General features: G+C 36.9%; 1 protein-coding gene across 2 annotated transcripts; it reads right to left on the reverse strand.

Moving 5' to 3' along the window:
- Positions 1-12,619: 12,619 nt before the first annotated feature.
- On the reverse strand, positions 12,620-27,314 carry LOC140236082 (uncharacterized). 2 transcript variants are annotated; one of them, XM_072316057.1, is made up of 8 exons: positions 27,217-27,314; positions 25,337-25,514; positions 23,993-24,098; positions 20,936-21,081; positions 18,602-18,715; positions 17,113-17,223; positions 15,771-16,032; positions 12,620-13,583 (listed from the first exon to the last, which is right to left on the reverse strand). In XM_072316057.1, the coding sequence occupies exons 1-8, from the start codon at positions 27,247-27,249 to the stop codon at positions 13,118-13,120; spliced, it is 1,416 nt and encodes a 471-aa protein (XP_072172158.1). In that variant the 5' UTR covers positions 27,250-27,314; the 3' UTR covers positions 12,620-13,117. The 2 variants fall into 2 exon arrangements, with proteins under 2 accessions (XP_072172158.1, XP_072172157.1); XM_072316056.1 differs by having other exon boundaries at positions 15,771-16,035.
- Between the last annotated feature and the right edge of the window lie 474 nt (positions 27,315-27,788).

The raw sequence follows: 27,788 nt of genomic DNA on the forward strand, positions 1-27,788 counted from the left end.
ATTCATAAACATATGCAGTAAAGGTGTTTATTGTTCAAAGAAATTTGTCTCCTTTAAATTAGAAGAATTTTCTGTTACAAATAGTATTTCATTCCTTCCGAGAGACGTGAATTTCACAGGATTTTGATGAATTCCTATGGAGATTCCACCAGGAGTAAGAGACATTTGTGACCCTGCACCACAAAACCAACAAAAAGTCTCCAGTCATGGATTTTTATTTAGGAGCAGATTCTGAAAGAGCAGACTCTAAACTTTAAAATGATGTATAACTCAGTTCAAATGGACTCCCCAAACCTACCTAAATACTGGAAAGAAAGCACACACTCTGGAAAAGTGTGAACTGAGAAAAGAGGCTCTGAAGTACATGGTCTATTCAAGAGCTTATCTTTCACCAAGCTGCACTAGCTGTGCGATGAAAGAGACAAAACACACGATGTAAACCACTAGAGCAACAACAATGAAGGGATTATCAGATTAAGCTCAAATTGAGCATGTTCCGTTAACACATTCTGTCCATGATTAATGCCAACTTACAACACAGTAGGATTATCCTTTAAAAAGTTATTAAACTTGAAAGTGAAGAGTGTACAAACAATTTCAAGAAATGAAAAGGGGCCTCTAATACATACCTGATCATTCCTAAACTCTCCCCCCAAAAAGGGGTTGTAGAAAAACTGCTGAAAACACACTTTTCCATTCATGTAATGATCCCAAACTTACAAATAATGTAGAAAGATAGCTCTTTCAGAAAATGTGAAAAACTCAAGATTGACTTGGTTGACCCATTTCACCTGTTTTGATCCCTTATGTAAAATCAAGGAGTGCGACTTTTTGTTTTGTGGTGCACAGCCACATTTATGGTTTCAAACCCAACCAAGGCAGTCATTCGAAACCACAGTAACATTCATTTTCAGATTGCTCATTCTGCCAAAGGAGTGTAGAAATGGCATTTAATACACCTTCTTTACTGCATTAGTCCTGTTACGCAATGTATGAGGAGTGTGAATGCACACACATTATCTAAGTTCATTATCATAATATCAAATAGACAAAAATTAAATCTTTACAATACATGTATGATACTGCACTCTTTACATAACAAGAAATATTTCTGAAGATATTATTAATACTATCACTTATATCTTAATTTCTTTGTTTTTTCAGTAGCTCTGATCTCAAATATTGTTCATAAATATGGATAACATATTGGTCTTCTCATTAAAACGCTTCAATATAATTATGCAGTAAACCATTTTTGATTAATTCAGACTTGTAGGACGATGTTCAACTCATTGAGGATGGGCTGATATTGCTATGACACGCATTTCCCACAGACACCTGCCCAAGTATACTCGGGACTCATTTTCAAGGGGTTAAAGTCAGAAATCTTAACAAGTACCACAGCAACAAAGTGACAAGAAACCTTTCCCTCATAAGGAAGCAAATTCTGCAACCCCCCCCCCCCCCGTGTTCTGTATATGTATATTTTGATTGATTGTCTCTCTGTAGGTTTACAACTGAATTTGTGGAAATAAACTTGAATTGAATTGAATAGAATAGAACTGAATTGAATTGAATTGAATTGAATTGAATAAAATAAATTGCATTTGCATTCATAGAAGGTAATGATTACACGGACATGCTGTTAATTTCGCGACTATCAAAATTAGTGAGAAAAATAATTCATAAAAGTTTGACGCACAGAAAAGTTTATCACATCACATCTCTAAAAACGACAAATAGCAAAATAAGGGACACATCTGTGAGAAATAGTATTGCTCAGAGTGCAGATAATTTTTCTCCTCTTGCTTTAAAACAACAACGACAGATAATTTCAGGAGAGATATTATTAGCATTAGATTCACGTTAAGTAGATAAGAATTATCTACTGCGTTATATACATCAACTAACGTACTACATTTAACAGGCGAGTGACGGTACATACTGGAAGCAAACCCCGATGAGACAAAATAATTTCAAGAACTGGATGTAACTAAACAAAAATAAAGAAATAGAAATAAGTGTATCAAGATTACACTGTAACAGTGTGGAAAAACTGGCATGTAGGAGCTTAAAGTTAAAAAGTCATAAACAGTTTCTGTGTGACACGTTTCTGCATCATAACACAAACACTCTGCACTGCTTTGTTTTTGTTTTGTTTTGTTTTTGTTTTTGTTTTTTTAAAGACAAATTATTTACATAGTGAGAACTTGGGTCACAATAGCTTTTTTCCGCTATATCAGATTGAATGCCTTACACTTCCTTGCTATTTTAAATTCATTTTGAGAAGACTCCTGCAGACCTAAATCTTGATGCTGGTTTGCATTGAAGCACAGAGCTACATGTAGCTGATCAACGGCATAATGAAAATCAAAAGAAACAATCAGCATCATTACAAGGGATCTTTTACCATCTGATTTCTATCGCAATAGAATTTTCCAAAACAATTACTGTAAAAGTGGAAGTCTTCACATTGTTGAAAGTTTTGTGCATTTCCCTTAATCAAAAACTAGCGCAAAAATAAAAGCACACAAATATTTTTGCTTACCATATGTTGCACTAGTTAATGTCTTGATTTCTTGGAATTAAAAACACGTGAAACTCTTTTTATCCAGTCGAACTCGAAAAATAAGTCATACAAAATTATCCACCATTACAGTACGCTATCTTTTCACACTTTTGAATTAATGATTGGGCAGCATCAGGAGACCGCGTAATAGGAAGGCTGGCCTGACTCGGATATATGCGGGAATCCCTGTACATAACAAATTATGTACAGCTTTATAAGCAGCACTTGACTGGAGTCAACAGTTACCTATTGACCGATTCGGGTTCGTTGAGGGCAGCAGACAATATGTGGCACTGGGCGCAGCCATGAGCGCGTTTTGCGGTGTCCCAGCCGACCCCCCCTCCTCTCCCCCACCCCCCCGGGCAATATGTTTATCGCGCACTTGTAACAAAGGTTCGCGCACTAAGCAAGCATTCGCGCACTCAGTACGACATGCCCATTGGCTAAATCAACCACGCATCAGTTTTTCATTCCGTACGCGGAAGGGGGTGGGGGAGAGGGGAGGGGGGGGGGGGGTCGGCTGAGACACCGCGTAATGGCGCTGCCCATGCCAAAAACACACATAGCGCGTCACAGAATCGGTCAATAGCACTATCAAATACAGTCAATGTTACACAAAAAAATTACAACAGGAACCTCCGCAACGATATCTCTATGCCCACATCTTACAGAAAACTCCATTCGATTTGCTTCAGTGGTCAAAGAGAAATGAGGAATTTTGTAGAGGATGTCAGGAATCTCTTCTCTTGAAGTTCTATTGTATTCACACACAAGAGCATCGAAGTGCTACACTTTGAAGAATCAGACTCATGACATGATTTACAACATCCACACAGGGTTCATACACTTTCACATTTTCAAAATTCCCTGACTTTCCATGACTTTCCAGAGCAGAAAATGTAAATTTCCATGACCATTTTCCACGATGTACACATGTTATTCTAAAGTGTGTAAAAATACATTATCATAATACTAGGAAGCAAAATAAGTGTGTATACAGGGCTGTACACTAACCCATTTTTTCTGCCGGTCGAACCTGTCTCTGTCGAACCAGTATATGCCCCGTTTTACAATTTTTTACTGGTCCGAGCAGAAAATTTACTGGTCAAAAACAACAACCTAAAAAAACATTAAATGACTTGCGAACTTATTTTGTTTTTAATGGACTACTATTATTCCCCCCCCCCCCAAAAAAAAAGTACATTTTACAGATTAGTATTCTGTAAACTTGCATTGTTTATTGCACAAGAAATTGAAAAAGAATAAGAAAAAAAAATGAATGTTTGTTTGTGAATTATAGTGTAAAATCAGATCGTATCAAATGCGTTTGTCACTTTTTCTAAACATCAGCGCACGTATGCGTTTCTTAACTTGCTGCGTAATTCACACTCTTGGTGCTCAGTTGGATTGCGATGATTTTATGAATTATTTTAGCTGTGATATTTTCTGATGCACGCGCCACAAGGGGTTCTTTATTTTTCTCCCGATAATCCCTTCGCATTTGTGCATGCGTTCTTGAAAGGTACACGGCATGCAGGGCCGAATTCGCAATCCTCTTTGCGCCTATTTCTACCTCAAATATCAGCGGGATTGTGACGATTTCATGAATTACTTCGGCTGTAATCTTTTATAATGCACGCGCCAAATGGGGTTGAAAATGTGTCCTTTATTTTTCCCGATAACTCTTCGAATTTCGTAAATGCGTTCTTAAAAGATGTACGACATGGCCGAATTCATGATACTTTTTGCGTCTATTTCTACCTCAAATATCAGCGGGATTGTGGCGATTTCATGAATTACTTCGGATGAATCTTTTGTGATGCACGCACTAGCTAGAATGGTTGAAAATGCGTTCTTTATTTTTCTCCCGATAATCTCTTCGCATTCCGTATATATGCGTTCTTAAAAAGTATACGACACGGCCGAATTCACGATCCTTTTTGCGCCTATTTCTACCTCAAATATCAGCGGGATTGCGATGATTTCATGAATTACTTCGGCTGTCATCTTTTATGATGCAAGCGCCAAAAGGGGTTGAAAATAATAGTGTCCTTTATTTTTTCACGATAAACTCTTCGCATTTCGTAAATGCGTTCTTACAAGATATACGACACGGCCAAAAATCAAAAAATTCCTTGTGCGCCTAATGTTTCCTTAATCTTCAACGGGATTGCAATGATTTTATGAATTATTATTCGGCTGTAATCTTTATGATGCACGCGCCAAAAGGGGTTGAAAATGTGTCCTGTATTTTTCTCCCAATAATCTCTTCGCATTTCGTACAGGCCTATACGACACGGCCGAATTCACGATCCTTTTAGCGCCTATTTCTACATCAAATATCAAAGGGATTGCGATTATTTCATTAATTGTTTCGGCTGTAATCTTTTGTGATACACGCACCAGAAGGGATGAAAATGCGGTCTTTATTTTTCTCCCGATAATCTCTTCGCATTTGTGCACGCGTTTTAAAAATTATACACTGCATGTAGGGCCGAATTCGAGATTCTTTTTGCGCCCAATATGTTTCCTCAAATTTCAGCGGGATTGCGATAATTTCATGAATTACTATTCGGCTGTAATCTTTATGATGCAAGCGCCAAAAGGGGTTGAAAATGTGTCCTTTATTTTTCTCCCGATAATCTCTTCGCATTTCGTACATGCGTTCTTAAAAGGTATACGGCACGGCCGAATTCACGATCCTTTTTTGCGCCCATTTCTACCTGAAATATCAGCGGGATTGTGGCGATTTCATGAATCAATTCGGTTGAAATCTTTTGTCATGCACGCACCAGAAGGGTAAAAATGTGTTCTTTATTTATTTTTCTCCCGATAATCTCGTCGCATTTGTGCATGCGTTTTTGATAACTGAATTCAAGATCCTTTTTGCGCCTATTGTTTCCTCAAATTTCAACGGGATTGCGTTGATTTCATGAATTGTTATTCGGCTGTAATCTTTTGTGATGAACGCACCAAATGTGTCCTTTTTTTTCTCCTCTATAATCTCTTCGCATTTCGTACATGCGTTCTTGAAAGGTGTACGACGTGGCCGAATTCATGATCCTTTTTGGCCGATTTCTAGTACCTCAAATATGTCAGCGGGACTGCGATGATTTCATGGTTTTTTTTTTTTTCTCCCGATTATCTCTTCACATTTTGTGCATGCGTTCTTAAAAAGTTCACGGAAGGGCCGATTTCGGGATCCTTCCTGCGCTTATCTTCATTATGAGACCATTCTGAACAAATGAAAATATTCATTAATTTTGTGAAATGACTGTGTAAAATGTAAATGAACGAAGAAAAGTAGGTGTATCAAATCACACGCAACTTTTGCATTTAAACGCAAGTGCGTTGCTGAAAAGACTTGCGTTTGATAATGATATGAAACTAAATTGTACGAACCTGAAACTCAATTGCGTTTAAACGCAACTCTAAAAATCAAATGCAAGTCCATCAAATCACACGCAACGATGTATTTAAACGCAAGAGCGTTGCAGAGAAGACTTGCGGTTTTCGTACGAAACTAGAAACTGCGTTTAAAAGCATCTCTATACATCTACGGAAGTGCGTTATTGTTGAAAAGACTTGCATTACCTTTTTATGTCGTAAGCAAAATAAAAAATTAAACGCAACTCTGAAAGCCAAATGCAAGTCCATCGCATCACACGGAACGCTGAAAAGACTTGCGTTCGATAATCATACGAAACTAGAAAATTGTAGGAAACTTAAACTCAATTGCGTTTAAACGCAACCCTAAAAATCAAATGCAAGTCCATCAAATCACACGGAACGCTGAAAAGACTTGCGTTTGATAATCATACGAAACTAGAAAATTGTAGGGAACTTTTTTAAAAAACTCAATTGCGTTTAAACGCAACTCTAAAAATCAAATGCAAGTCCATCAGATCACACGTAGCAGAGAAGACTTGCGGATTTTGTACGAAACTATAAGAAACTGCGTTTAAACGAATCTCTAAACATTTACATACGGAAGTGTGTTATTGTTGAAAAGACTTGCATTATTTTTTATTTCGTAAGCAAAATTATGAATTAAACGCAACTCTGAAAATCATATGCAAGTCCCTCAAATCACACGGAACGCTGAAAAAGCTTGCGTTGATAATCATACGAAACTAGAAAATTGTAGGAAATTAAACTCAATTGCGTTTAAACGCAACTCTAAAAATCAAATGGCAAGTCCATCAAATCACAAGCAACGCTGTATTTAAAACGCAAGAGCGTTGCAGAAAAGACTTGCGTTTTTTTGTCCGAAACTAGAAACTGCGTTTAAACGCATAAAAATTTGCGGAAGTGCGTTATTGTTGAAAAGACTCGCATTATTTTTTATTTCGTAACGGAACTTTCGCCGTGACCGAACTTAGTCTGCACTTGCAGGGGAAAGACATCGCAACATTTATACTGACGTTTCAAACCACCGAAACGCATGCTGCTTCACGAAATGTCAATGAAAAATGATAACAAATTATTGTTAAAGTTCGCTATGCCGCAGGTTTAAATCTCAGTCCAAAGTTAAATTAGTCCGACAATGGAAAGAGGTTTGTTTTTACGAAGGTTAGTAGTCCGAAAGATGTCGTTTTCGGATGAACAAACTTTTCTTCTTCTTTTTATTTCAGACGGGCCCGCGCCGTACAGAGCGGTAATTAATGTTGCAAATCGGAGCGCGAGAACAATTCATTTTCAGAGTATGGCAATAGAAATTTAAGTAAAACAAATATGGCGACTTAGGGAAGGAAAATCACACATATTTCAACTCAGTCGGCACTGAACAGAATCATACGAAATCATACAGAATCATCTCGACAGAATCATACGAAATCACACGCATATCTTCGCAGCGACGCACTTGAATTTAAATCGCAAATTTAATGCAATTTGGGGAATTTGCGTTTGATATTTCAAATCAAGTTTAAAACGTGAAGTGTCTAGAAACGGGCCAAGGTTTCCGATCCCGCTCTCTCAAAATCTCTCTACAGATTGGGAAATGTGCGTTGTCGTTACTAACCCGCGCGATATTTATGCATAAACTAAAACATTATGTCAGTTGGCATGTTTTGGCGGCAAAAGGAGTAAGATTTGGGTAGCGATCCGCATTGTGATCCAAATCTTACTCTGTACAGGGGAAATTAGTTTTCATTTACAAGTCGACATTCGCGTAAGTCGACGTATTTTGCTCAGTCCCGATTATGTCGACTTATCATACGCGAGGTTGACTGTACATGTACCTACAAAAAGGCAGACTTGCGGAAAACAACCATGAGATAGGCCGGTCGCACTGCAGCAAAGTAGCGCTAGCTACATATGTAGCTAGAGCTCGCATGCGCGGTATATGCGCAGGCTAAATGCGGACTTGCGATAATTGCGCCTTTGGAAATATAGAAAGCAACCACGAGGTTGCGATATCGTCCGTCGAGTAAGCTAAGCAGACACGATTTTTTTGAGAGGTTCTGAAGAACACATGAGTGGCATATGATGCAAAATTATTTACATTGAAATGATTATGTTGTCAATATTCTGTGGTAAAATGCTTTAATTCAAATTTTATATCAAAATCAAAGCACTATCTCGATCCAAAAGTAATCATACATTCGTGTTATTAGATGACTGACGCTTCGATCATGTACGCAATTAATCCCAATCACATCGCCAGCAGCGCTCGTGTCACACATACATGTATGTGTACACAAAGGCACCACGGCACCTTACACCACTGCCAGTCGATAGTCCTGTATACACACAAGTACACGTGCATATGCACATGAAGGACGCAAACGAAAACGATCTTAATACGAGAAACCACAAATTTGCCAAACTATTTTTCCTTTGTTGATAGGAGAAATCAAATACCATTTCAACAAATATCTTGAAAAATGATTTTCCCTGACTTTCCAGAAGAAATAGACGGATTCCCTGACTTTCCCTGACTTTTTGCTTCTGGAAAAAGCATTTTTAAATTCCCTGACTTTCCAGAAATTCCCTGACCCGTACGAGCCCTGTCCACATTTCTCTGTGACCGCTTAACCAAATTGAATGGGGTTTTCTGCAAAATAGAGCTAAGATGTTATATTTTAAGACCCTGAAGTAGCATTTAGACAGTTTAATCATATTGGATGTTATCAATGCGAAAATCTGACTGTACTTTTTTTGGGGGACATACTGTACAGTCAATGTTACACAAACATAGCACACACTTGTTTTGAATATTTCAACCCTGACAAAAAACAGAATGCCACAAAATCATAAACTATATTCAATAAATCTAGCCAAAACACAAGTAAGTCCAGATGGCTACATTTACGGATATAGTTCATGACCTACTTCACCTGGATGTCTGAGAACATCTACAGACAATGCTACAAAATCTTTGTTCAATTTTTTTGTATTATGCCACAAGCATAATTTGAGTCACTTGACAAAAGATGAATACAATTTCTGCAATTAAAGAGCTCTGCTGAAAGCTCTGGCAGCATGGTTCATACGTGGGTAATTCCATGAAGTTGGGGCAGTGTCCATGTAGCATCGTGATATTTGAAAAATACATTTCAGCATAACTCAATATTAATTATGCTATACATTTATTGTTTGTAAGCTTTACATTTGCATTGAGGCCACACAATTTCCTGGAAATTTTGTGCCATTCAGACTCAATTTTGATGAAGTTATTAAACAATATGTGACGGTGTCCTGTAGCATCGTGACGTGTCCATGTAGCATCGTGAAATTTTAACATTTGGTCCTTAGAGACAAATTATGGCAATTAGCTTGACCAAAATTTGATGCAATATGCATATTTACTAGATTAGTCAGATAGCTAAATATCTCAAATTTCCTGTGCACAGTTGTAATTTTAAAAGAAAACTAGACTCGGAATTTGTCAAGACTGACAAATTAGGTGATCCGATCTGTTCGTAAATCAACGATTTGAGTCTCCTGATCCCAATAGGTATGACCATACCGGTTTCATCTGTGTTTAGTGGACATTGGCCGTGTGATGTTTGGATTCTCATTTAGAAAAGGGAGTCAGACCTGCCATCTATGGTACACAATTCCGTATACACTAACGAAGATACAGAATGAAGTATATTTGACCTTTGACCCCACTTTGCACAGACAAGATGGCATCTGAGCAAAAAGTGGTTATTTTGTGAAATGATCCTTGTAACATGGTCTTTACGTGTGCAAAATATGGGAAAGATAGGACATATATTCACCAAGATACAGGATGATACATTTATGACCTTTGACCCTAATTTACATACCCAAGATGACGTCTGATCAAGTAGTTGTAATTGTATGAAATAATGTACGTGACATGAACTAAACATGTGCAAAATATGGGGGTGATAAGGCCTGTTTTTCTTGAGTTATTGTAAAGAAAGTTGCAGTAAGAAAGAAATATCTCAATACATCGAAGATCAGCTTTAATTTCAACCAAGTTTTTGGACGTGATCCCGACATCGTATGAAAAATAAAGGACCTATTTTCAATAGCCCAAAGTCTCAGCTATAAGATATTAAAATCTGGAAGAAATTCACCGAAGCATAAGTGAGCTAGTGCTCGATAAAGACAATCATGTCAATTTTCACATCTACAAAAATTCCCTCCCATAGAGATAACACGTCATAGCGAAGATAAAGAAAGAAGTACATATGACCTTGGACCCCACTTTGCACAGCCAAGATGGCATCTGAGCAAAAAGTGGTTTTTTTGTGAAATGATCCTTGTAACATGGTCGTTACATGTGCAAAATATGGAAAAGATAGGACATGTATTCACCAAGATACAAGATGATACATTTATGACCTTTGACCCTAATTTACATACCCAAGATGACGTCTGATCAAGTAGTTGTTATTTTATGAAATAATGTACATGACATGAACTAAACATGTGCAAAATATTGGGCTGATAGAGCTTGTTTTTCTTGAGTCATTGTAAAGAAAGTTGCAAAAAGAAAGGAATATCTCAATACATCGAAGATAAGCTTTAATTTCAACCAAGTTTTTGGACATGATCCCGACACCGTATGAAAAAACGAAGGGCATATCAACGATAGCCCAAAGTCTCAGCTACAACATATCAAAATCTGGGAGAAATTCACTGAAGCATAAGTGAGCTAGTGCTCGAAAAAGACAGTCATGTCAATTTTCATTTCCAGAAAAACTGCACTCCCATAGAGATAACACGTAAACTGGTCAAATTTGACAAGATTACTTTCAATCCATTTTTACGAGGTGATACCGTCATCCAATCAAAATGTTGTTATTACATTCATGAAAGAGTATTTAATAAGCTACAACATACTGAAATCTGGGTGAAAATTGGCAAAGGATAAGTGAGATACGCTCGAGTGAATTTGAAATTTGATGACGTCATTTTGAAAATTTACTTTTTTAATTGTATTAAGTAATTTGATATCTTTTAATCATTTTTCCAGCATCGCCAACCCATGAATTGACATGTACAACTCATCAGCTTTCAGAATATGTAAAGAAAATGGGGGATCACCGTCCATCCTGACGAGTAAAATCGGATTCAAAATTGGCGGTTTTTTGGCATTGTTGGACTGTATATCGCCATTGACGCGCGCGCGGAATTTCAACTTTGACGGGTCCGTATGACGTCATATTGAGTCGGATTGACTTGAAACTTGGTAGAAATATTCCTTGACATTTCAGGCATCCAATAAGTGTGAAAAAATGGGAAATTTCCATTGCATATGAGCTGTGCGTGCCTATATGTGCGCGCGCGTACACGTCCGTCCAATTTTTTCAATTTTTCAAAAAATGCTCTAAATGGTCTGAAACGTGTGCAAAAAAAATTTGAGCTCGATTTGAGCATACAAATATTTCAACGCGCGCGTACGCGCACGTTTTAAGAGAAAATATGAATTTTGAGAATATGAGGAGAATGCGCATAACTTGAAATACATGTGACGTAAATTTCATTGAAAAATTCTATTCCATTAATGAGATATGATTGAAAATGTGTTTTCATATAATGACGTCATAGTGACGTCACGGTCGACTGATCACTATGATACATTAGATTTGTCGTCTTTGGGACATGATACATATATGGTATGAGTTTGAAATTGATACTCTGAAAACTTTCTGAGTAAGTAGATACACAACTTTTGTCCAGAAATAAAGAAAGAAGAAGAAGAAGAAGAAGAAGAAGAACAAAGAATCCGTACAGATACAGAAGGTGATCCGAGAGGATACTCGGATCACCTAATTACAAAATGTATCACGATGCTACGCGGTGTCCTTTTTTGTTACATTTGGTGGACACCGTGTAGCATAGTGACACATTGTGTAATTTTCTTGTAAAAGTAAAACTGTGGAAAACAGAGTTAAGATATTTAGCTATCTGACTAATCTAGTAATTATGCATATTATATCAAATTTTGGTCAAGCTAATTGCATTAATTTGTCTTTTAGGGCCAGATTTTAACTATCACGATGCTACATGGACACGTCATGATGCTACAGGACACCGTTACATTTTTTAAAAATAACTTCATCAAAATTGAGCCTGAATGGCACAAAATTTCCAGGAAAATGTATGATCTCAATACAAATGTAAAGCCTATAAAGAATATATGTATAGCATAATTAGTATTGAGTTATGCTAAAATGTAACACTTTGTGCCCCAACTTCACGGAATTACCCACAAGTAAAGATGATAATTTTTCTCTTCATCTGCCACAAGATGAGTACTGTGCATTGTAGAAAAAAAAAAGCAAACAAAATGACCCAGTAGGGTGATTGTACTTTAAACTTGCCTGTCTTTTTTTTTTTTTTTGCTTTGTTTTTGTTTTTTTATGTTAAAGCAAGTGTGATTACAGCACCTTGATGTCCAGCAGTGATTTTGATTGTCCTTTATTTGCCCTTTTTTATTGCCCAAAAGAAGGCATGTTTGTAGTAACTTGAGGTAAAGATTGAGTTTTTGTTTCTGCTACTCATTTGTTCACTTGGATACAGGTGTTCCTTTGAATTTCTAGCCTCTTTAGTACACTGGAACTTCATTATAACAAGACCAGATATACAGTCGAACCTGTCTATTGCAGCCATTCCAAGGGAGACGAAAAGAGTGACCATTGAAGACAGGTGGTCAACATAGACAGGGTTGTTAACATATGGCTTTTCTCTTGCAGGGAATTGTGTTCAGCAGTCGCATACAGCAGGTGGCCACCATAGACGGTGGTCGCAGCCAAAGACAGGTTTGACTGTAGCAAGATATCTGAAATAGCAAGGTAATTTTGCAGGTCCAATTCCTTTAGTATTCTTATGTTTTTTATCCCTGACATATAAATGTTATAAAGACACTCAATATAACCAGAACATTTCAGTTGTCCCAGCAGCTCAGTATAACAAATTTCTTCCTGTGCTTTCATTCGATTCCCATACTATGCAATAGTTTTTATATTTGTACTGGCATATAATATCAATATACAAGGTGTACTTGAGATTTCTCAGGTGATATTAAAGAATAACCCGTAATACTGTGAGGAATGCAAGTTCCTTTCAGACTTCCTGAATGTGAGGCCGGTGTTCCGGGGTCCTGTTGATCTCCACCAGCCTGAATGCCCGAATCACCATAGCAAATACTGATAACATCTTATGGAGAACCTCAACAAATGGCTGAGTGGCAGTTCTTGTGGCCACGCCCACATTGAAGAAAAACATTGCGATTGGCTGACACAGGCCGTTGAAGAGCGCCGCGGCAAACGGCCTGAGGAAGTAGTTCCCGAAGCCGAGCATCAGTCCAACCAAGAGGGCGCCGATGACGTTGTACAGGAAAAATCGCAGCCCCTCCAGGAGGAATATGAGGAAGAAGTCGACGAGGATGCGCAGCGTGGCAAAGATCTCCCGTGCACACCTCCTGACCGCTCGTTCCGATTTGTCTGCGACGGCCGTCATGTAAACTTCCTCTTGAACTTGCCTTGTGTCGGAGTATGACGTGTTGCCATGGTGGTAGACATAAACATATCTGCAAAAATGCCAAGCAAAAACAACACTGAGTAAACAGTCTGCACCGCATTGCAGAGAACTCATCTACTTTGTAAAGTACTACAAATACTGCAAAACTTTTGTGAACACACATTTTCCAATTTCATGCATCCTTTTGACACCAATTCGTGATTGGTGGTAAAAAGCAGTTTAAACAAGTATCGTTCTTAAAAAAAGAAGAAGAAAAAAAAAAAAATATATATATATATATATATATATATATATATGTATATATATAATGGTATTATTATCCGCGTGTTGGAATAAGAGCATGAAGATGATGAAGACATACAAGTTGACATAATGCATTAGATAAATGAAGTTGGAATCTAATGCATTATGTCAACTTGTTTGTCTTCATCGTCTATATATATCACTGGAATTGATATCTGTTATTGTTGTGTGTATAAATGTACATTTGCGAGTGCGAGTGCTTTGTTATAATCATAGTGCTTTATGACATCACACCACACTATGTTATGCTGCCAATGGAAGTTGTATTTCCAAGTTCTTCTTCTTCTTCTGATTAAGTTTGCCTCCTTCAATAGATTGAAGATTCTTGCAGACTGGTGCTATTTACATTATAATACGATTTATTTACAGATATTTACAAGCACATAGAAAATTTGACGAAAATAACTAGCCACTGTGATCAACCGTTAGACGATTTCGAAATGATCCCACAGATGGCGCTGAAACAATTTCTGATGACAGGGAATTCCAGTTCCTTACAGTTCTTGGAAAGAACGAATGCTGATGCGATTCAGTTCTCAAATGTGGTACCTGATAGGAGTGTGGTTGCGAGGCTCTCGTCAACTGAGTAGCCTGTTTGATAATATAGTCCTGTGCTGAAAGAGGAGTAAGATTATTGTGTATTTTGTACATCATAATTAGCCTGTCATTTTCTCTGCGCTGTTCCAGAGTGGTCCAAATCAAGTTCTTGTAGCATTTTGGTGACACTTGAGGTTTTATGATAGCGATTTAAAGTGAATCGCGCAGCTCTTCTCTGGACCATTTCCACTTGGTGAATTACGATATGTAGGTTCTTGGAAGATGAGTCCCAAACTGTGGAAGCATACTCAACAACTGGTCGAACCAACGTTTTGTAAACTGTGGCTTTAACATCAGAAGATTTTATGCGAAGATTGCGTCTTAGAAATGCAAGGACGTTATTGGCTTCATCAACAGTATTGTTGATGTGTTGGGTCCACTTCAAATCAGAAGTGATGGATACATCCACAGAGTTGCCAACTTTTGTAAAAGCCTTTCAGTACTATCATATGGCTGAAAATCAGTAATTTGCACCTTTTTTGAGTGAAAATCAGTAATCCTTAACAGTGTTATAGAATTTATCACAGACAATGATTTCTAAAATCAGTAATTTGCTTGTAACCTTCAGTATTCTTGTCCAATTTCAGTAGAAATTACTGAAAATCAGTACTAGTTGGCAGCTCTGCATCCAAGGACTTTACGGATTCAACAGATTCAAGAGGGGCGTTATTTAGGTGATACACGTGTTACACCTTTCTTCTGTTCCTGGATATTGTCAAAACCTTACACTTTTCTGTGTTCAAATCCATCATCCATTTTTTTGCCCAGTCACTAATTTTGTTTAAGTCCTCTTGAAGATTTTGCGTATGATGTTGATTGTCGATGGTCATGTAGGAAATTGCATCATCGGCAAAAAGGCAAGCCTTTGATGCTAGACCATCAGGCAAGTCATTAATGTAAAGCAGAAAGAGGCAAGGCCCAAGAACCGACCCTTGAGGCACTCCAGATCCTACCACTATTGGAGAAGATTTAATACCATCTAAAACGAACCTCTGACATCTTCCATTGAGAAAACTTTGAATCCATTTCAGATTTTTCCCCCTGATACTGTAGTAGTCCAGTTCACGTAAAAGCCGCTCATGTCCAACCTTGTCAAAAGCTTTTGAGAAATCCATGATTATAACATCCGTTTGACGCCCTTCATCCAAGTTCCTGTGTAGATCGCTTGTGAAACCAAGTAATTGTTGTTCACATGACATGTTCTTACGGAAGCCATATTGCAGGGGGAAAATAATGTTATTATTAATGTTATTGTTAATTTACAGAGCAATAAAGAAGAATCCATATCTTACAAACTTCAAAATGTATTAATCATATTCACAAGAGTTAGTCATACCTTGCTTTACTGTCGGCCTCCACAGACACAATGCTCTGAATTTCCTCTTCCGGAAATTCCTCCACCTCAACCTCCGTGTGCCTGAGTGCAACAGGCATCTCTCGCTTGGTTTCTTCCACTTTTGCCATTTTTTTCTCCTCCCTCTTTTCCTCTTTCTTCTTTTTCTCCTTTGTCTCTTTGGTTTTGCTCTTCAGACTGACGGACCAACCTTTCTTCTTCTTCTTTTCTTCGGTGACATGGCTGTCTTCGCTGGGCTTCGTTTCTACTGGTAAACACACAACATGATACGTGATAGGTTTTGATCATTTCTGGCAAAAGGAAGCAAGTGACAACAGATTTTAATTCTTTAATACACATGAGCAGGATGCAAGTACACGAATTACTCACTTTGACATCAGCTCAGTGTAAACACATCTTAACTTGTTTCAGTTCTGCTTAAATTTTGACATCAAGTAGAACATGACAACTCAAAAAAAAAAAAAATATATATATATACACATATATATATATGGGCCGTGACGCGAGAAAAGGGCCCTTAGGGCATTATATACATAAAATGAGTTTTCACCTCCATATTGTAGAAGAAACTCTGACGTATTTGGATATGCAAACCTTTGTCAGAAATTCCACTCCTAAATGCTCCAATTATGACATTCAAAACAGCATGTTTTGTCCAAATCCTGTCACTTTTTGATGCGTCTATGCATTTCCACGTAGTCAGCTAGTTGATCTTTTTTTGCACGTATTGCTTTATTAAACTTCCGCGCCGTTTTCTGGCGTATGCGCGCAGCGGCGCTAAGGGCCCTTTTCCTCGCGTCACGGCCCATATATATATATATATATATATATATATATATGCTACATGTATATGTAACTCAGATTTCTATGATTTGTCCCTTACTTTCACTAGCAACAGTAAAGCAGTTTAGCCACACACAGCGAGAGTCGTCTACATCAACTCTCAATGTATCAGAGTTGTTTTCGCCTGTTGTTATCGTAATAATGATACTAACTTCAGGATATTGAGGTTACTGATAATGGTAATAAAGATACAAGTATTAAAAATAATGATACTAAACCCCATCATCATCACACTTAAGAAGGCAAAAAGGGTATTCTACACTTTTTGAACTTCAAGAAGGAAAATACTAATTTTCATGCCATAGAATTTCGCAACTTTAAATTTTATTCTGAAAAGTTCACAGATATTTGACATGCTAATGAGATTTGAAGCAATGTCAAGGCTAATTGATAACAAAAAGTGATATGAAAAAACCAGTCTAATTCAAACTTTTCTTGCATGGTACTATACTAATCAGAGATATATGTTAAATGGGTTCACCTGTGTCTTCTGGGGCCTTGTTGTTGTTGCTTTGTACAACGCCATCTCTCTCTCTCAACATCTCGGCCAGCGCCTTCTCATTCTCATCCGAGTCATCCCACGATCCCGTGTCTATGAAGGTGAGTCACATACATGTGGAAAGATAAAAATTTTCTGGGAGAGACCTGTATTTATGTTGGTTTTGTGGATATTACCGGTACACTTCATGGAAAATTTCTAATATTATATGACATCACACCTTCCCATATTTCCGCATAATACAATCATTGATATCTAAACATTTAATGTGGCAGATAATTCATTGTCTCCAATGCTTAGTTTGATTATAAAAATGCTGCAATGCAGAAGAAATTTTAGATTAATTACATTTTTTTACATTTACCATTGGACAAAATAAAGTGATAAATTCACTAGTGTTCACCCTAACACCCTCAGACCTAAAAATCGAATCAGTATATCTCCCCATTTTCACATAGGTTTCAGTGTTTGCAGCTTTGAGGGTTCTTGGAGTGAACTGAGCAAAATATTTTTCACATTTTCAGAGTAAATATTGTATTCTTAATAGCTAATGATGATACAATTTTCTATTGAAATTTATCAATCATCCTTCATCCCTTAAATCATAAGTAATGTACATCAGTTACTTTACCCAGAGACATTTGACCTCATAATCAAAAATGTTTGTTTGTATGGTCTTTACATCTCACAGATGGACAGACAGACAACCAAAAAGTAGTACGCCAGAAGCAGAGAGCTTCGCTTGTGTCATCATATGTGACCCACTACCACAAAAGGATCCGAAAGTCAAAGGAGGACAATTCTGCCCAGTGTTCCACTTTAATTTCATATACATGTATAACAGGAATCATAAAAGTATTTGGCAGCGAAGATATCGATGATTATATCAGCGCTTGTCAAGTGGTTTAGAAAATCAGTGTTTCAAGAAAACTGCCTTCAAAGTTTTCCTTCCGACGCTATCATGATCAAGGGGAGGCAAGACAGTTTTAACCCCTTGACAATAGAAGGTATGGTCCTAGCAACCTCCACGATGCTCATTCAAGCCTCGGGCCAGGGGTCTACACACGACCAATCAGTAACCAGGACGCCGCGCACTGACTAATAAGATCACTCTCTCGTTGCTAGGGGTGGAGTCTAGCTGTGGCACTAAATCTAAATCTTTGAAGATATTTCTGTTCCGTTGAAAGTCAAAAAATCATGGCCAAGAAAAACACAATTTTCTTGCCTTTCCTTTGATCATTTAGCTTCGAAATTTCGACAGATGATAGACGATACATTCTTATAGACTACAAAAGTATGCCAAAAACAGAAATCAGATTGTTTCGACCAATGTTGATGATCTGAATTCAAATTCGATTTTCTCGGCTCAGCCATCAGCGACTTTAGGATCTTTTTGCTGCAGCGGGTCACATATCAAGTTTTTCTTCACAGCAAGAACTGTGTGAATTCAGAATCACTTTTTCCAAATTACCTATCTGCGGAGGAGCTTGTTGTGTTTTGGGTTTTGACGAAGCTGGGTCGTAGGACTGACCCTTTCTGCTGCGACCTGGCCGCTGGTTTGACATTTCACTTGGGGGGTCATCATCTGTTGCAAACAAGATTAGAGAACAGCAATAACAACAACATTATGGCTATGGCAGGCACAGAAAGTAGTGAGAATGTGTCACTAAGATGGAACATTGGGCAGCCTTTTAAAAAGAAAAAAAAAGACACGATAATAATAAAAAAAGAAATAAGAGGAATATAAAGAATAATAAATGTGATAATAATGTGACAGCCAGAATAATCCTAACTTTAAAATATCATGACTCATTCTTGACAAAACTTCAGATTTCACCAATATGCTCTTTTTAATTCACCGTACATAATGTGAAGTTTCTACATTCAAATTCAGTCGTACCCATAGACCACATGAATGTAAATTAACTGGTTCCATCTCCTTATGGCTAAATGTTGGGTGCTCCCCAGTTACTGTGAAGATAAGAACTATCTTTCATAAGTGGACAAAAGCCAGACAAATAGATATACACTCTGTGAACATAACATAATGCCTGCAGATTTACTCTTTTAGAGGTACATGTATAAACAAGGGCATACTGTTCTTTTTTTAACATACCTCTAAATATTTTGCTTTTGTCACAAGCACACAAGGTAAATTTTTCTCATTTAGCAAGTTCTTTCCATACAGTGATATTTTCTTCTTCTTTTTCAATAATTTATCAATATATGTATTAGGGTGACTAAGAAAGTGGAAGGAAAATGTGCAATATTATAAAAAAACAACAACAACACATTATGTATAAATAACTTTGAACATATTACAATGTATATTCCACATCCTGTAAGGTGAACATTTCATTCACATTACCTCATCTTACCAGAGGCATATAATAGTAACTTGTATAGCATACAGTTTGGAAGACTCCAAGCATATAATGACCACAAAAGGGCACTCCACAATTTTTCAGTAACCCAACAGCTAAAACATCCACAAACACTAACACTACTACCTATGATACCAAATTGACTGAACTGAACCAAATTATTGAGTTTGGTTCAGCCATTCTTCTCCCATTCAAGCTTTCTCCCATTTCATCTGCCAGTAGTTCTGGTTCTTTAAATGATGGTTAAAGATAATATAAAGTTTTGGTATTACCTCAAAAGTTTCCCTGAATTTCCTTGTCTTAGTTTGTGTTTCAGGTTAAAGTACCTTTCATATAACTAACATTGTGAGACTTACTCGCCCCAAAGTGCTCTCATGTCTTAGTAATCATGCAATAATGGTTTTGTACCAGAGCCGCCGCCGTATGGCGGCGAGGTAGTACACGTATTGTACGAAACCATTATTGCATGATAACTGCAACCAGCAGCGTGCAGCCCCATATGCATACTGAGTAGCTAACTGCGACCAGCAGCCCCATACTCATAGCTAAATGGGGCTTCGCATTGTAGCTTACAGGATCATGACAGATTTAGTATCGCGGGTAAATATCAACTTAAAATCCAAAAATTTCTTCAATTTGAAGACTTACCAGTTAAATTGAAGTATTGAAACAGGCTTCGGGCAACGTTTGGTTCTGCCAATAGTCCCTTTCTGTTCGAATTGATGACTGAATGTGACTCGGTCGAGAGGACCTTGGGAGAGCTACACTGAATTGACGGCCAGCGCATGCGCACACAAACATCTTATCCGTTCATGGATTTGAAATTTGTTCGCATGTGATGTGTGCGTATGCGCTGGCCGTAGTAATCAGTGTATGTAGCTCTCCCAAGGTCCTCTCGACAGAGTCACATTCAGTCATCAATTCGAACAGAAAGGGACTATTGGCAGAACCAAACGTTGCCCGAAGCCTGTTTTCAAGACTTCAACTTAATTGGTAAGTCTTCAAATTGAAGAATTGTTTGGATTTAAGTTGATATTTACCCGCGATAACCAATCTGTCATGATCCTGAATGCTACAATGCGAAGCCCCATTACGCTATGCGTATGGGGCTGCTGGTTGCAGTTAATTGCATGATTACTAAGAAATGAGAGCACTTTGGGGCGAGTAAGTCTCACAGTGTTAGTTATATGAAAGGTACTTTAACCTGAAACACGGAAATTCAGGGAAACTTTTGAGGTACCAAAAACTTTTTATTGGCTTTAAATGCCAATACGACCATTTCCCACCTTCTTACATTGTAATCTAGAGTGGAGATGAGCTGCAGAGAGGGGAAAGTTATCATAAAAACATAATTAAAAAAAGCTACAAGCAAGTGACAGCTAAATTTCTAATTGCAAATCCCTACATTTTGTTGTATTCACCATTGATTGCATTCCTGAAGTCATACGGTGGATTCCCATCACCATCTTTCTTCTTCTTTGCTTTCCGGGTCGTCTGTCTCTGAGAGTCGTCTTCAGAATCGTACATGCCACGGTCCACAAAGACGTTGACCCCTGACCTTACAGCACTGAGAGAGTCACAGGAAATGCGGTGGATGGCGGTGATCATGTGACGATAAAAAGAAAAGAAAAGAGGAGAACATCCACTACCAATGCAGATTTCATACAGTTGTCTATGCAAACAATGATGATTGATGCTAATGACTAATGATGACAATGATAATGTGGAAAATATGAATTATATTGCTCATGCTCAAAAAGATGATTGTGATGATGATGATGATTACAATAATATTTAGCAGTAATAATGATAATAATAATAATAATAATAATAGTAATAATAACAGTAATAGTAATAATACTACTACTACTAATAAAAATAATTACTTTTATTATTATTATTATTATTATAACTATTATTATTATTATTATTATTATTATCAATTCGGCATTATTCAGCATGATGATGGTAATGACAATAATGATGAATCTGAAAGAGTATTAAGAGAAGCATATAAAAATATGAAGTGAGTGTTTTTGAAAGCCAGATTATGGATGAGAGTTCTTGAGAATAATGGGGCTGGTACTGGAATATGAACGTTATCATCATCACTATTAGTACCAGCACTTAGCATTTAACCCATTTCATATTGAATTCTGAAATCCCCATAGGGCTAATACAAGTGTACATTGATCACCAGACTCCCATAAGAAACAGGTTAAGTGATAAGAGTTCTAATTAGATGCAGATTCCAAAAATACATGTAGAATACTGATTACATTGATAGACGTAGAGGAAGAGGGAATGTTTGCATCTGAAAGTATTCCATTTCAAAGCACTAGTCTAAACATATAAAATGTGTGACTTCATAGTCAGCATTATCTTCTTTGTCATTCCTAACTTTGGGATTGAAGGGATGGTAGGTGGGCCTACTAGGCCCTATAGCTTTGATCGAGATGGGGCTTCAGGTTTCCTTGTAAGTTTATAGTGATAAACATCTCATGAAATATGAAAAGGAAATACAATTCTAAGGGGAATTCAAAGATTATCTATTAATGAAAATTGGTTAATGAAAACTGAAATATCCAAAAACAAAGAGATCTTAATAAGAGGGACCTACTTATTATTAGAAACTTGCAGAAAGTCAAAATTTGGATCCACAATCTCAACCACTCACCAAGTAACTTTCTAAACATTTTCCTCTCTTCCTTACTTTGATCTTCTCTATTAAAGGACAAGTTCACCTTCATAAACATAAGGATTGAGAAAATGTAGCAATATTAGTAGAACACATCATTGAAAGTTTGAGGAAAATCGGACAATCCGTTCAAAAGTTATGAATTTTTGAAGTTTTTGTGCAGTAACCGCTGGATGAGAAGACTACTGCAGTGTGTGAATAACTTAGATGTCACATACGTACGTGTACAACAATATAAGGAAAATATAAAGAGAATTTCGCAAAATTTCATCTTTTGAAAAAAGTACACATTCCCCCGACTCGTTACCGACAAATGTTATGGGTAATATCATTCCCCCTGCCTGTAGAAAGAGGCAAGTCAAGTGCTCTTTTATTATGCGAAAAAAGTGAAAATATGTTGAATTTTCTTTACATTTTCTTCATACTGTTGTACGCATACAAGCTGTAGTAGTCTCCTCATCCAGCGGTTCCAACACAAAAATTTAAAAAAATCATAACTTTTGCATCGATCGTCCAATTTTCCTCAAACTTTCACTGATGTGTTCTACTATTAAATGCTGCATTCTCTCAATCCTTATGTTTATGAAGGTGAACTTGTCCTTTAACCCTATTCTAACTGGGGTCAATTTGATCCCCCCTTCAGATCTCGGCCGTTGATCACGCGATCGCCGCAAAATTTTGCCTGAAGATAGAGCTGGATGTCAACTACAAGATTACATGGTCATACAATAGAAAAATATTAGCTTTCTATTTTTTAGTAAATTAATTATGCAAATTTACACATGAAATCATATTTTCACCTATAACTCCATTAAAATGACTGAAGGATCCCTAAATTTTTTGTGTCAGAGTTCCTCAAGACACATCGAACAATTTTTTTTTGTAGAAAAATAGCACAATCAAAATGAGTTTCTTTTTTTTTATTTAGTTAATTTCTTATGTATTTTTTCGACCTTTTGTTTTCTATTGCTTTTTTGCCAAAATTTGTTGCAGGCACTTTTTCAAACTTATCTACATTAGAATTGATTAATTTTTATGGTTAAAAGTTGAAACAATCTAATTTATATCAATTTAACAAAAAAACACAATTTGCATTGGATTTGCACACGATATCATGAATTTGAGCCGTTTTTGGGTTGACATGCATACGCAAAACATTACGTATTTTCAGAACAGTGTACCCGGACGTCGCAAATTTGGTCTCAAAATATGCGGGAGACTTCAGTGAAAAAAGTCATGAAACGAAGCGGCAAAATCATTGCACGTTGCGGAAAGGAATCGTGGCACGAAACGTCGAGGGGGGGGGGGGTCAATTTGACCCCCCCCCCCCCAGTTGGAATAGGGTTAACAGTAATCTTATTTTTTTCTTACTTTTTTGACCTTCTCTTTTGATGGAAATTCTCGTTACATTAGCACTATTGCATGAATCCAATCTGGATTTGATGATGCCAAATAAATGTTTTGTTCCATGGCTCCTTTTATCATTATTTGATTTTAGTCTTGCTGCCATTCTTCGTAGCTCTTTGGACAAATACTTTCAACTTTGAGAAGAACCTATTAGATGTAGATTTAGGCAGTCCGAGGCTAACCGTAGGGCCCAGGCAAACTTATGGTGTTAAAAAGACAGTTGATATCATGGACAAGTTACTAATTGTAGGTCACAGTATCATATTCTTATTATGTTGCATTTTTCCACATTGTAATCATGAACCTACTTTGGCTGGAAATTCTCCTTTATTTTCTTATTCAATTCATTGTAATGTAATACATACGTACTTACCTCTTAGCTGCAGATGCATTTTCAACGTTGATTTTTGATGTTTTTCTATTTGAGCTTGCTGTTTCTGGCTTAGATGGTGTTTTGTTCTTGAGATTTTCAGCTTTGACTGTTAGAGTAAGAACAACAACAACAACAAAAAATCAGGTTAAAGTAAGTTTTGTACTTTGTCAGTGAAAATTATTTCAAAAAGCAGATATCAGATCTACAAGTTCCTATGAGGCACAATCTTTAACCCGTTGAGGATGGTTTGATTTTGCTACAACACACATTTCCCATAGACACCTGCCCGAGTATACTCGGGATTCGTCCTCAACAGGTTAATTGAGAGGACACCCATTATGTCATTACCCTTGGCTTTCAAATTATATACTATTGTATGTTGACAAAAAGAGGACAAAGTGTAGCAAGAAGACAACAAGATAGCAGTGATTAGCACACACAGGATATGCAATGTATATTTTATCCTCTTCTTCCTAACCCAATGTGAAAATTAATTAAAATTTGAAAGAATTTACTTGAATTCTGGAATAATAATGTACACAGCAGACTGCATTACACACAACTTGGAACCTGCTGATCAAAATTAGGTTTACTTTAATAGGGTACGCGAGAGTTTGATTTCAAAGCTGTTTTTACAAGCAATCATATATCACATTGACAACACTGAAAATTTTAGAGCCAATAACAAAGTCAAGGTAGAAGGCATGTTTACCTTCAGAATGGTAGCATTCACATGGCAGACCTGTATCAACAAATCTTCATTTACATGTAATTTCATCATATTCATAATAATATTCTGCTACTCGAGATTTAATTTTGCTTCTTTAAAAGGACTGTATAGTACTGTTTGAGGTGAGGATTTAGGTTTATAAGATTTTTTTCTTCTTTTTTGGTGAGATAATGAGAAACCTCTTACGAAAAATGAAAGAGCATGTAATTTCAAGAAGAATTCAAAGTTTATTTGAAGAAAATTGGTCTTGAAATTGTCGAGTTCTCCGAAAAAGCAATCATAATAAAATTGACATGCCAAGACTTTTATTAGAGTCTCTTTGTTTTACCTTGTTTTTAGATATCTCATATCTCAGCCAGTTCAAAACCAATTTTTATAAAGTAAACTTCTGATTCCCCTTAATTTAGAATTGTTGTTTCTACGCTTTTTAATATTTCATAGAGTGGTTTCTAAATATCTCGCAAAACGTTTCAAGTTGAATTCTCACCTCAACCAGAACTGTACAGTCATTTTAACCCTGCCTCATAATTCATAACTCTCATAATTTAATCTGACAGATAAATTATTCAAACAGCAGTTAACAAAAATCAATCTTTCCTCTCAGCATGGGTCACCTTGCTTGGTCGTCTTGGTTGACTTGGCAGATTTCTGCGAGTGAGTTGACCGGACGCTAAACTCCTCTCCAGAGCTAATCTGGGTGACTGTGTCGTCATCTTCTGGCTCAGAACTGTCCCAGTTAGACTCGGTCTCGGGAGACTGCGCTCGTCGGTCTTTGGCCTTTTGGGCAGCAATCTGAGTCAAGAAAAAATGAAGATAAAAACAGCAATAACAGCATTTGTCCAACAGTCCAAGGCATATTACAATAACATATCATTTCTTCATTTTGTAAATCATTTACTACCTTTATGACTAATCTGAAATCACAAATTAGTCAAGATTCCTGTCTAGCTCTATCTAAAAAAGAAAAAAAGAAAAAATATATATATTTATATCATATATTTATAGTGCTTGTGGAGTGGATGGATTTCACATCACAATGCAGTGAATGCTAGTCATTATCTTTATCACAATATTTGTTTGTTGTAGAATGTCTTTTAAACACCCTCTTAAGTACAATTAAATAGATAAAATGTAGGCCAATATTTACTAAAATTGTAGGCCTAACTAACATGTAGATGATCTAGTACTAATAAAATTTTACTAACCAGTCTAGTAGTATTGAGTTGGCATAAGCATTTTAACTTTTAGCTTTTAACTTTCTACAAGATACTAAGAAACCATTTTATGAAACCTATAATGACTGTTGGGTTACAGAGCATATAACTGCAAGACAAATTCAAAGTTAATTTGATTTAAATTGGTTTTGAAATGGCCGAGATATCAAAAATCAAAGTAAAACAAAGCAATCCTAATAAAACAAGGAAGGTCCCACCTTTTATTTTGATTGCTTTGCTCTAAAAGTATTTATATCTCAGCCATTTCAAAACCAATTCTCATCACATAAACTTTGAATTCATTTGATATCTTTTTATATGCTCTCATATTCTGTATACTATTACTAGAAGTTTTTCATTAGAGGTTCTATTTCATCAGGAAAAGTTCAAACCTGAAACCACATCTCAACCAAAGCTGTAGGCCTACCATCATCCCTTACTCTACTTTTATCGTACAAAGCGGAAGTTTTTTTACTTCACCACAGGTATAACCTTAACTAGCCATGAAGAAAAAACAAAAACAAAAATAAAAACAAAAATTCAAACTACTCAACAACACAACACAATCTTATTGCAACAAAAACTTTACCCATGTGATTCAACCTTTACACATGGCCTGGCCGATTTTGGCCATTCAATTTGGTACATCATCATCAGTGATCATGGATGGGTAAATTTACACACACACACACACACACACACATACACACACACACACACACACACACACAAAATGTCTCTCTGCTTAAATCAATTGTTTGTAAATTTACACAGCAGGTGCTGCGTGCACTGGTCATAAAATTTAGATCTAAAATTTTACTCAAACTCATAGAAAACGAGTCATAAACTAAAGCCACAGTGAATGGTGAAGCTTAAGTTAACAATTAAAATTTACTGAAGAAGGTTTGAAAGTTTGAACAGGCAGGCCGGATTGAATATTGAGTAGCAGCCTAAAAGTTAGGCGTTAGGGCCTATGCGCTGGATGTTAGACCTCTAATCTAACAGTGTTAGATTTTACATAGGCCGGCTATGCCGGCTATCCTCACATAGCTCATAGGCCTACAGCTTCAGGCTACACACACACGTAAGAGCATGGCACAGGCACTCAAAACAAGAGCTGACAAAATTTTGAAAGCCTGGGACTGAGCTCAATTTCTTTCCCCGGCCCAGTCCATCGCGTACGTCGGTTCATTCGAGCAACTACTAGTACTAGTATGCAAAAATTCTTCTCCAGAATATGAAATCTCAGTGTTTTACAGAAAGTAAAGCAAGCATCTTACGATTTTCTTGGCATTCAACTTGAAGTCATCCATTGTGATCTAATTGTGAATGTTGGTGGAGAAAGATGGAGTAAAAAGTCCCTAGCAATGAATAACGTCACTAAGCACTCTGTCAGCTAGTCTGTACTGACTGTGTGATGAGGACGGACCATGTACCACTGATCTCCCCTCCCCCTGAGAGGGAAAGGGGAGAGGGAGAGAGAGAGAGAGGGAGAGAGAGAGAAGAAAGAGCGATTAGGCTGGGGAAGAAGAGGGAGTAATATGGAATAAGGAGAGAAGAGAGAGATAGATATTGAAAGGCATATACATGACACATGTATTAATCTGAAGAAAGGGAGACGGGTGGAGAGTGAGAAGATGACTAAAAAAAAAAAAAACCAACAGTATATTTACGTGCAAAAAGAGCAATCGACCGCACGAGATAGAGATATGCGATGATGGGGAGAAAACAGAAAAGATCTACAGAGAATAAAAAGAAAAGTAGAGTAAATATGTAAATATGTATGTAATATATATGTACAGGCTGTATGTGGATTTGAGAAGAGATGGGAGGGATAGATTAAATGTTTTCC

This window comes from Diadema setosum, chromosome 12 (assembly GCF_964275005.1).
Source record: "Diadema setosum chromosome 12, eeDiaSeto1, whole genome shotgun sequence".
Taxonomy (NCBI): domain Eukaryota; kingdom Metazoa; phylum Echinodermata; class Echinoidea; order Diadematoida; family Diadematidae; genus Diadema; species Diadema setosum.